Source organism: Chlamydotis macqueenii, chromosome 4, assembly GCF_036417535.1.
Source record: "Chlamydotis macqueenii isolate bChlMac1 chromosome 4, bChlMac1.mat, whole genome shotgun sequence".
NCBI classification, from domain to species: Eukaryota; Metazoa; Chordata; class Aves; order Otidiformes; family Otididae; genus Chlamydotis; species Chlamydotis macqueenii.
The window spans coordinates 57,893,455-57,905,703 of NC_141559.1; the positions used below are offsets into that span (position 1 = coordinate 57,893,455).

The 12,249-nt window shown below is 37.4% G+C and overlaps 1 protein-coding gene across 2 annotated transcripts in view; it reads right to left on the reverse strand.

Moving 5' to 3' along the window:
* GRXCR1 (glutaredoxin and cysteine rich domain containing 1) overlaps positions 1 to 12,249 on the reverse strand; it is a 41,060-nt gene that overhangs the window by 9,148 nt on the left and 19,663 nt on the right. The window contains exon 2 of one of the 2 annotated variants that reach the window (XM_086747576.1): positions 1,782 to 2,021. In XM_086747576.1, coding sequence (XP_086603702.1) covers positions 1,782 to 2,021 — 240 coding nt within the window. Of the gene's footprint in view, positions 1 to 1,781; positions 2,040 to 12,249 lie in introns of both variants that reach the window. The other variant, XM_010126556.2, reaches the window with a different exon arrangement.

The window sequence follows — 12,249 nt, forward strand, 5'->3', positions numbered from 1 at the left end:
CAGATATAACACATTGTTTTCTTGTGTTAAGCAATGTGAATGGAGCTGCTGTGCTATAATATATGTCTGTAGACCAGAAGACCAAATTCTTCCTTCATTTTTTTTACCTACAGGAGGTAAAACCTGCTGAGTACCTATCTGCAGGCTGTTGGACTGCCCTATTTGTCTCTTCCACAGACAGCTAGCTTCCTAACTCACAGGCCTTCCTTTCTATACCTCTCCAAAATAATTCATACAATACTTAAATAGTTTTAATGAGATTTTTGCTTGTTACATCATTGCTTCTCTGTTAAAAGACAAGTTTCCCATGGTCTTGTAAAAAATAAAAAAGCAGCAGTGAATTAATAGACTATTCATCATACCAAGATGACTGCCACTAGGCTTCACCTGGAGCTGGGTAAATAATTTATTTGATCCATTTCAGTATTTTAACTGAATTATTTTGACAAATTGATCACACATGGACTGAGATTTTCCTGCACTCAATTATAACTCACTACCTTTATTTTTAACAGGATAATTAGGTGAGCAAATCTTAGTCTGAATCCTGTTGAATTTTAAGCTGCTTTCGAACAATGTACTTCTGTTCCTGGTGGGATGGAGAACTCTCTGATTCAGGTCTTTGATAAAAGCATCCACTACTAGCAAGTAAAAATCACTGTCTGCTAATATTATGCACACAGGCAATTTTGCAGTTGCCACAGCGGCCTGGAGAGCCCTGTGCAAAGCACCCCAAGAGCTGGCAAGGGAATGGGGATAAAGGGGAGAAAGGATATCAGAGTGTTTACACAGGCCCAATACCAGTTATACCCCGATTGCTGATTACATTTCATTTTGTTACTTACATCTTTTGTGAAAATGAAAGTGTAAAGCAATACAAACACAATAACCCCGCTGTGTTTAAATATAGTTTGCCTTCACAAATCACAGTCTCACTGTTGGTGCTAATTGCTAGTTCTTTACCTCTCAAGATGAATACCTTCTCTGAGCTCTCAAGCTGTTTTCTTTGTGCTGCTTTCCAGAGTCTCTCTCTTTTAAACTCTGATTTTTTCAGTTTCTGAGAAATACATTTCAAAAGTACGGGCTGGCCTTAATGAAAAGGTGATTTCAAATATCAATAGGCCTTTAGACCCAGCGTACCAGAGTGCAAATCTGGATTACAGTTTTCCATTTGGAGTTTGTATCTTGCCACAGGGCAGAGTTGGGCTGTTTCTCTCTCTTTCACTGCTAGACTTTTCTAAAATTAAGTATTAACCAATTCTGTACCTAAAACAATGCTCAGTGGATTACAGATGCCTGATACAGACTACCTCATATAAAATCCAGTGTGTGTTTCAGGTCTGACACCCCAAGCTGTTTCATATTCAACACAGATATTACTAAATTACAAGTTTATGCTGTGTGTTTTCATATTCCTGGGTCAGTCATACATACGGGTTCATACATACATACAGGAGGGAAAAAAAAAACCTAATTTCTCTAAATTTTCATGTTTTCAACTACAAAGATAACCTATTTTTTTTTAAGAAACATGTGATAGCCTAGATTGTCTTATTGCATCTTACTCCCCTCCTGATAGCCTCTCTGTGCTTGTCTTTTGCATCTTCAGATCAAACCTATCAATGTGGATCTGTGCAGCACATACCCAAAGGGATCTCTGTCTTTGTTCCCATCATTCCAGCATTGCAAACAATTTTCTAAAAACCCTGCTTCTCATTCATTAAGATTTTCATCTGTTCTTACAGATTGCAGAATGAAACATAGGCTCACCCTTTACTTACCCCAAGATAATGGCCATCGATAAACACAACAGGGAGTGAGGGAACTTCACAGACCCTTCTGCATCTTTCATCTAGTTCTTTTCCATAGTCACTGTTCAGAGCAATGTTTTTTTCTTCAAATTTAACTCTGTGATTTTGAAAGATCTTTCTAACCAGTTCACATCTTTCAAAAGTGTTTCTCACCACACGAAGGCTGGTAGTGTAAATTACTATGCGGCCAAACTCTGGCACTGTTGATACCTGGAAAAAAAAATAGTTCTCATTACATTAAATAAGGTGTTAACACCTTTCCATTATTGAGTAATTTAATTTAAAATATTATTTAAATTTTTAAAATGCATCTTGAAGTACAATCCAATATTCTACTTTTTTTCAAATGTAAAGATTGAAGGAGAGGAATTAAGTTCTTGCAAATTGCCAACTTAAGGAAATTTAAGCTGTTCATCTAAAATGTAACTTTTTTTTTTTTTGAAAGCTTTGCTGATAGTAAATGAAGCCAAACATTTTCAAGAAACAAATATTTTTTAGATGCTGGTGGACTTCCAATGTGAATTGTCCTGGTTCTGGCTAGGATAGAGTTAATATTCACCTGAGCTGGGTGGAGAACTGGAGCTGGTGGCCCCTATGGCTGGAGCACCCAGCTGGGATAATTAACTAATTAGCTAACAGCTGGGATTAATTTACCCAAATTAGCCAAAGGGCTATTCCATCCCATCTGACATCATGCTCAGTATATAAGTGAGGAGGGTGCTGAACAGAACCTCTTGCTACTTGGAAGAAACTAGGTGTGGAGATTTGTTATAAGCCATTATACTGTATTTGTATCCCATCACTGTTTTGTTTTCTTTTGTTATTACTGTTAAATTTACTTTTTGTTCAATCTCAACCCATGTGTTTTTGCTGTTTTTTTGTTTGTTTATTTGTTTACCAATTCTCCCTTCTGTTCCACTGTAGGGTGGGGGGAGTGAGCGACTGCATAGTCTGGTCCCAATCGGGGCTGAACTATGACATGAATCATCACTGTTTTGCTATTGTCCTGTACACAAATTCACCCCTCCTTCCCCAAACAGTAAAATAAAATGCCATGGGTTAATTCTCTCCTATATATTAAAGTGCAAATTCTTTAAAGTTGCAATAGTAACATGAATGTAGGACTACCCTGACTGTTTTTAGAGATGTCTGATTCTGTTAAAACAGTGACTCATGTTTGCTTGCATGAACACAGCATGGTAGTACCCAGACTAAGTCTAAACTTGCTAGCTCAAGTGTTGTTGACATCCTACTTTAAGCAAGGACGAGAGCCTAAGCTAAATTCCATCACATCCATGAGCCAACGGTAATTCTTTAGGTCTCTCTACACTGAACTAGGTTATGACTGCAGAAGGGACAGATTCAGCTATAATTTTTAATGGGGATCCATATCAAATTACTTTAACATCCAATCAACAATTAAAAATCCATTATTTATCTTGCTATGCAAATGCAAAAAAAAAAAGTCATTGTGAAAAGCATATTCTGCTTAGAAAGGTGTTTACAAGGTTCGACATACGGTCAAGGGTTCTCAGGAATACACTTGGCTTTTATAGACTACTGGAAGTGTAAGTGCAAACATATGTAATTAACTGTTTTTCTGTCTCCCTTTCTGGGAAGGAAGCATGTTGCCATTTATTTCTCTTTGAATGGATGTCAGAAATTTAATTTTAGGAACAAATGTTACAAGAAGTGGGCTACTTTTCTCCAGCCTGTTGTACTGCTACTGCAGCACTGACTCTTTTCCAGCATACTTTCTTACATTCCAAGTGAGAGGATTAGCTTGTCCTCTACTTATAAGACAAGTACTCTACATAAACACTGTCAAATACTTTAGTAACCATGTATGGGTCGCTGGAAGGAAGAGGAGTTCATCCTTTTCAGAAGTAACCAAAAGAAGTTCTTAATATATTCCTGCAAAAGATAGTTTGACATATTCATCATTTTCTCCTCTTTGGAGTGAAAACACATTTTGAAGTGGAAAACTGTGCAACAGGATAGAAATTCTTGTTCCTTCATAGCTCTAATCTCTAATGCTGTTTGTTCCCAGACACCAATGGCTGGTAGCATAGATACAGACAGTCATTATCTAGTGAAGCATCAGGACTGTGGTGTCCCTACAGCATACAAATAAGCAGCCGAAGACATGGAAAAATGGAAAGTTGTAAAGTGATCTGGGAAGTGGAAGGTATGTACACAGGGCCACTTTTATGTTTATTCCTTTATTTTTTCCTAATGTGGTAGTGAAGAAATACCCTTGTTTGTCCTGGACAGAAGTATCAAGGGCGCTGGTTAAATAATTCTTTAGGAAAATTTTAGTAAACACCTCATTTTCTGTGCTACAGACACACAGAACTTGTCCTTGGCAGGACTTTTTCATACCAGGGAAAATCCTTCCAGTCACCTGTCTTGAATCACACTGGTAATTAAAAATAGGAGTCAAGACAGTTAGAGATTTACATGTTTTTTTTCTTAAGGAGAATCTATGCTAATTTCTATTTCACTATGCAATTCAATGACTACAACCTGCAATATTTAGTAACTAAAATATGATCTTGAAGTAAATCAGCAGAATAATGTTTGAACACTGTGCTGTTCCTTCCTAGGTTGGAACTGTGGCAAAAACTTAATAAACAACAAGCAATGTAAACAAATCAATAGAAAGACATTTTAGAATATTAACTTCTAAAATTTTGCGTAACAAACTTCAAATTAGAATCATCTTATATAATTCACAAACTCACATAAAATTTTAGCTGAAGTTAAAGAGAAGGTAATTGTCTGGTTAATGGGCACAACAAAACTTTACTTAGGCTGTGGAAGCTGGACAGTCAAACAAACCAGAATATTTGGAGCAACTTACAATGACCACCTCCTCACACTTCCTGTAAGGGGGATTCTTATTGAAACCTAAGGCTTAGGGAAATCATTTGGCCTGAGGTGTCAACTTTTGTGTCAGATTCAGAAAAACTCACGCACGTGGGCCAAGAGTGTGCTTCAGAAAAGGTGTCCATGTAGAAAGACTGCCAAGGAAAGGATTTAAGGTTTCAAAGGGAAATAAAGTCGCTTTAGTAATGATCCTCTACGTCATTTACAGGTTTAACAGAACGGTGCTATCATCTTCCAAAGGGTCCAAAGGCAGTATCTGTTTTACTGCATCAGGCTGAAGAGCTTGCATTTTGCTTGAGATCTTCAAGTAGGCAGCACCAGCAGCAGCATGACCTGAATCACTTCATGGCACCGATGCCACTCCCAGCAACTCATGTACAACTACCCTTTTTTTTCTCAATTTAGAGAGAAAAACCAATTGTTGCACCAGCTCAATCTTATTCATAGTTGAACATGAGAAACCCAAAAGATTTTTCTTATTTTGTACCTGACTCAGTCTTTTTCCCAGACTTCTTTACCGGGTGGATCTAGGCTTTTGCAAATGAGGAGTTAATTATACTTTGGTGTGCAACTAGGGGAAACATATCCCTTTGCCGTCCCACCAGCATCCATTTGACATGGTTGCAACTAAATGTAATCATTAACTAGCAAGTCTTCTGCAAACAGCATGAGGGATGTCATCCCATGAGGCTAAATGCGTGAGCTTAGCATCCAGAGAGACCACAGAACAAAGGAAGAAACTGCTGCGGAAAAAGAGAAAGCTTAATAGGGCAACCAGATAGGCAACAAAACAGAGGAATCTATGGGACTGAAAAAGGGTTGAAAAGACTAAAAAGACAAAACCAACCAAAAATAGATAACAAACAAAAGAACAAAATGTCAGGATACTGACAAAGAAAGACGAGTACAAACTAAATGTAGAAATAAAAACATGAAAAATATGTCAACAAAGAGACAAACAGTGAAACAAAACAAAGTAAATGACAAAAGAGAGAGGAGGTCACTGGAATATGACATTCTGAACCTTTTTAAAAAGAAATCCTGATAGCCAGTGTAAGCGTATAACTACGAATATATTACAGAATATGTGAATCTCCAAGTTGTTTCAATATTTTGGGGTATTTTTTTAAAAAACTTTGTGTATTACTGCAGCTACAGAAATACAAAATATTTGGGAATCGTACTCCGAAAATATGCTTTTGAAAATTTACCTTTTCTATATAGCAGCTGCCATGGCAATAATAACAGTACCTCTGAAAATATTGTATAACAATCAGGTGTTTCCATGGTGCTTCTGAAAGCCAGTTGCATATGTACACCATGAAACTCCCATGGACATCTCTGGGTCTCAGACCTTCCCCATTGTATCCCATCCCTGGTTTCTGGATCCAGTCACAACTGGAGTAGCAGCAAAAAGAGTTTGTGTTTCTCTACTGGTCCCATAGCTACCCTGGCCCTGACCAGTCCCTCGGTCTGAGCAGATATCACTCACGCTCCTATTTGTGAGGGGAATTTATAAAATGAATTCTTGAACAGCCGATTATATCTTCAGCATCTCTGTCATGAATTGCATTCCCAAAGCTATAGATTTTCTTTAATATCTTTTATGACATTTTTATGTCTGCCTTGCTGTCTTTGAGTGGCTCTTTATCTATGGACCAAAACTCATAGCATAGATTTTTTTTCACAGCACAGCTGAGATTCAGAGGTAAATTCAGAGCAGAGGAAGTGGTCCACTCCAATGCTTTTCTACTTGTGTGTAAGGTACACTGTTGGACCTTGGGGCATAAAGTGGTTGCTCGTAAAACAGTGGTAACATTTTGTTTTTGAAAACCTTTCTAAGTGACCATGCCTGGAAGCAAGTGAACAGGCAAGCCCAACAGTAAGAGGAATATTCATGATGCTAACCTCATTCTTATTTGGTTGCAAATGAAAACTATGACAGCAACACTACAAAAGTAGTCATGGGATTTTTTTTTTCATTCTCCCTCTGACTATAAGGTATAAATGTGTGCTTGAACCTCACTTACATGAAAAGAAAAGCAATATACCTTCACGCCCATATATAATTTATTTTGATGGTGGCATCACCCACAAAATAATACTTGGTTCTTTTAAAGTACTTACCTGTTTCCTATGCTTGTTTCCAATAACAAATGCAAGAAAAAAAAATACAATGCAAAACCTAGCTCTATGTTTGGCATTATAGCAGCAACTGTATTCTAGCAAAGCAGAATATTTTTCTGCTAAGATTAATGGGCTGGTATAATACTTTGGCAAAAGCTGAAATGCTAATGCCAACCTTTACCACATATGAGATTTTTAAAGGTTTTTACTATGTTCAGATAGAACATTCAACTAATGTTATTAATGCCGTAGTGAATTGCTTCTGTGACCTAAATCAATGGCTGATATGCCCTTCTCTGTCTCAGAATATCATCTTTCAACATCTCAGAGCATGCTACTGAAATATGCACCCCTTGCCTTTGTAATTAGATACTCTCAGACTGGCAGAAGTATCTGCTGTCCAGTAAGTCAGCTTAGGCAGGAATCTAGAGCACACTACAAACCCTGCACCAGAGGTGTTTCAGTGAGTAAATGTAGCATTCGTGGAAATGAAAATGTTGAGGAAGAGAAAATGGGTATATATACATACATATGTATGCATATATGTGCATACATATATATTTGTATGTATGCCCGCATATCTAGAAGCTTTAAATTAAGCTGTTCACTTCATTGTTAGTATTACATAGCTTAGAGCTTAAATTAGTTTCAATAACTGAGTGGGAAGAGGAATTATAGTCTAACACTGATTTTGTGAACACAGTCTGTTTTGGACTTTTTTTTTTTTATTTTCCATCCAGAAACATAAGGGAAGAAAACAGCTACAACTTTCTTGTTGAAGAAATTCTGCACTAAAAAAAAAAAAAATTAAACAGTTCATTTCCACAAGTTTGAAAAACTTTTCCTAGCTTTTGGCTTTTAAAAGGCTTTCATAATATATACTAAAAGTAATTAATACCCTCTGAAAGATTATTGCAAAGTAAAAAGCTATCACCAAAATGTTTCAATTTTTTTATACATGACGTTTCATCATAAACATACATGTTTTCCAAAATGTATAGCATTTGGTGAAAAGCATACTTTTCATCGTGTCACTGTTTAGATGAAAATGCACAGCATTCTTGAATCATAGAGAATGAGTTGGTTGGAGGTGGAAGGTCTGTGTTCTAGTGAAAATTACAATATTTGCCATCACAACAACACAGTGCAATGCTAATTGAGTTGTGAATCAGTCCCGTCTGTCTCCTTGGTCATTGCCTGGTTCAAATTAAAGGTTTAATGGCATTTTCAGAAAGACTTGATTTGCTGGCCAGAAGGCCTCGTCCAACAAACAGACCTCATCAACCAAAATAAAATGTTTTTCTCTGGCAGGTAAGACCTGTTTACACATACAGGAGGAATTGCAAGCGGTCCCCAGCCACGATGTGCGTTCTTGATATGAAATCACATTCCATTGCACTTCATTGTTTGCAGTTCCAACCCTCCCTGGGCTCTCCCACAGCAAAGCACTGTGCACACTTAAATTTAAATTTACGCACTCTCTGAAGTGCTTTATTATGTTAAGGCTGTGGTTCTGTTTGAATTGTCGTCAAGGACCTGGCACTGTATCAATATTGAGGAAAATTCAGAACTTGAACTTTATTAAATTCATAAAACTGTGCATTTTAGGAGAGCTCAGTAGAATAAAGACTAAATTTCTGTAACAATGCAAGTCATATACTCAAGTCAAAGCATGAGGCTCTCAGCAACCTGATCTGGTTGGAGATGTCCCTGCTCCTTGCAGGGGGGTTGGACTAGATGACCTTTAAAGGTCCCTTCCAACCCAAACTATTCTATGATTCTAGGATTCTCTTAAATACATAACTTCAAAAATACTACACTTTTTTTTTTTATCCAGTTTTGGTAATTACAGGGACTAAAACTGTAGGACTTGGAGTCTGTGACCCCCTGGGACAGTGGAATGGTATCACCGGTTATCATCCTCATAACCATCAGCAAGCTGGGAAGGTCTATCAATATCAGTTTACAAGTGAGGGCATCAAGAGCTGCACTCCTAGACAAGGTAGCCAGAGAGTCTGGGACAGTCCCAAATATAGTTTTGCTTTCCCCAAGAAACTGTCAGATCACTGTTTTTCTCTGCTTTTAAAACAGCACAAATACTTGTGTTCCTTTTGTCTGCCTGTATTCTGGCACTCACCTCCCCCACAAACAGCAGCCGTAGGAACAGATCCATTTCCAAAAGCTGTATAGGAGCACAGACTCCTCTGCCTGATTGAGCGTCCTACCACAGGGCGTGAAACATCTCATTTTTTCCTGTTTCAGTTTCATAGGGCTAAACAACTCTAAGCAGCTGGTTACAGTTATGGAGAAGGGCTGTGATCCAGCAAGAACCTGAGTTCTTTGATCTTCCAGTGCCTGGGCAACTGTTGTCTCTCTTATCTACACAGCCATCACATACTGCTGATTGTAAAACAGCAACCTTTTACCTCCTTAAGGTTGGCATCCTCAAAATTATTTATCAACTGCATGGTAAAATAGATGTAAGATGTCATTATACCTAAGACGTTAGTATAGTATATTTATACATGTCTGTAATTCACTTGTAATTCATTTTAAGGCCATATATCAATTTTGGGGATGTCAGATGAAAATATTAAAAGTAATAATAATATTGCATGTGATATTTATACTGTTCCTTTCATCTAAAATCATTTGACTGAATAATAAAAAAGCCAAAAGGAGGACTTTCCATCCTCTGACACCGTGTATATGTGTGTTGTTTTCCCTTTGTTCCTCAAATAATACAATATAACATTATACCTCTTTTTCTGCTACTGTAGGCTTTCCCACACAACTTTCGGCACAGGTTGCTCTTCAGGGGAGGTCAAAGTGTTTTAATTTCAAAGCAGAAAAAAATACTTCCGTGAAGGAGTACAGGGCATGACTCTGCCTCTCCCTGCTCTTTGTAATGCTTCAGCTATGGGCAGGTTCAGAAAGTACAAAGCTTACAACTGAGCTTACCTCTCGATGTCCTTATTACCATTCATCCAGCACACACCCATTCAACCAGGCTACAGCCTGCTCCCAGGTCACCCAAGCTCAGATAAGAGGACAGGTTATCTCCCTAGAGTTCATTGTCTCTGCCAGACTCTGATGCCTCTGCTTCCACGGACTTTCTGAAGTCAAACTGCCTGCTACAGGGAAGCAGGGGGGAAAAAAAAAACAAAAAACCAGCCTCTGCTCAACAAGACACAGCGATTCTGTGGAAGTCAGACATGGAAAAATTTTATTGTGGTGTTCAAACTAGTCAGAAGAAGATCCATATCTGTCTATGCCTAATTTGATTTTATTTATCAAGCATTTGAAGGTCCACCTTCAAAGTATTTTCTTATTAGTTTACTTATGCCATTCTGTATGTAATAATAAATGAAACCTTCAAAAATCAGAAGCAAAAGTTAATCCTGTAATTCTAACCCAGCCTGCAATTCTCCCAGGAATAAACAGTGTGATATAATGCTTGTTTCTCTCCTTGGCTTGCTCACTCCTTATTCCTCTCTCTTCATACTCACCAATTCAACATCTCCAAGAAATTATTCCCAAAGAAAAAGAGCGACAGTCTCTGGGAAGACCTTTGGCAATGTTACATAGATTTGTAAGAAAGGAGAAGTATTTTTTTTGTTGCACAAGCACACTGGCAAAGGAGCAAGAGATACTGAAAATAGTTTTGTCCTCAGCAGTTCACATAAGGCAGTAGAAGTTGTTTGGAAAAGGAGTCTCCAACAATCTCCTCTCACATCGTACAGCTCTTTGAAGTATTCCTGTGTTCAGCAGAAGAGACCTGAAGCCAGACAAGTTGCACATAGACCATCCTATAACCCCACTGAAGCTACTTTTGGCAGGCGGGCGTAAGGGGCATAGGTTAAGACAAGTAATACCTGGGCTGTTTACCCTAGTTGAGTGTTTCTGTCCTCTATATCTTACAGTCCTCATCAAATTAGTAGATCTCATCTTTATTTTTATTTCCAAAGGAAATAGAGTGATTTAAAAGAAATGGTAGGGTATTTTTGATCCCTGAAGTATCTTATGCTGCATAGGCAGCACAGTAATGTATTTTATAGTTGAAAAAAATTAGAGGATCAAACCACATCTCAGCAAAGTATTTTCTCTCCTTTTTTTGGAGGAGCCAATTGCATCTATGCATGAAGAATAATAGAATAAATTATTACAGTAAGGAGTAATAATGGCCAAAATATCGTCTTGGAAACAGCAGATATAGCTAAATTGCCAAAATGTGGTTTCTCTGTTTCAATTTCCATGCGAAGCCCTCAAACATAATCCTGGTACATTGTGAAAAATCTTCAAATGATACACCCCTCATCAAACACTGTTTATGTATCTATTAATGTAATGCCTAAAATGTTGCTTATAAGTGAAATATAATTACAGTGTCAATCAACATAATGCTGTTACACTGTCCTTAAAATACAGTTGAAAAAATCTTTCTCAGACAACCCAGTGATGATAGTAAGAAACAAATAATGGATATTTCTTTCTTAATTGACTTTCTTTCCTTTTTTTTCAGTATTTTAAAACTCTTAATTGTTGCAGAGATCTCTGTGATTCAATTTGCTAGCATCCTCCTCCCCTCTCATCAGCCTTATAAAGAGACCAATAAAAATACAATGTTAGGAAGCACAAAGCAAATAGCAATAAAATATTAGAGCCAGACAAATGGTCCCACACATAATCTTTTTACAGTTGGCCTGTATAGACTTTGGACAGCCAATAACTTTGAAAATTCCACTCTCAGTACAAAGGAAAATTTTATGACTCCATCCATATCAGAAAAATCTGACACATAATTCAGGACAGTGCAATTTTCTTAATAGCACTAGCCAGAGAAACTGATTTCAGAAAATTTTCATCAACCAGCACAATCACCATGCAAAAACAATATGCAATTATTTTTTAGGACAGACAGATTCAGTTCTTTGCCATTTGCAGCAGGAAACTCCCAGTGCAATTTTAAGGCAGCAGTTAGGAAATATGTAAACCAAGTTTCAGCAAGGCAGATGATAACCTTCCCTTCATTTGCAAAGTGTGCTGTGGGATCTTGCATCAAAATAGACAGTTGAAACCTGTTATACTATCTTTCAGCCTTATTATGATCTCACCTACAAAATAAGACTCTGGAGCCAAATATTTCCTGGATTAAGAAGCACTTAAAATTGGGATTTGGGTGTTGTCCCATTGCTTTAGTTTCTTTCAGTATATCAATCATTATAAGCCATGGAAAGCATTACTGTAGGATGATTATTTTATAACAATTAGTGTAACTAATGATAAAGATAGATACTTTTGGAGTTTTTTAGCCAGTTCAAACTGAAAAACAAGATTCAGCCCTGTAAAAGTAAACATGATGGAGGGAATGCTCTGCTATTCACAAGGCGTTCACTCTATAAAGTGAATGAAATCACAATGT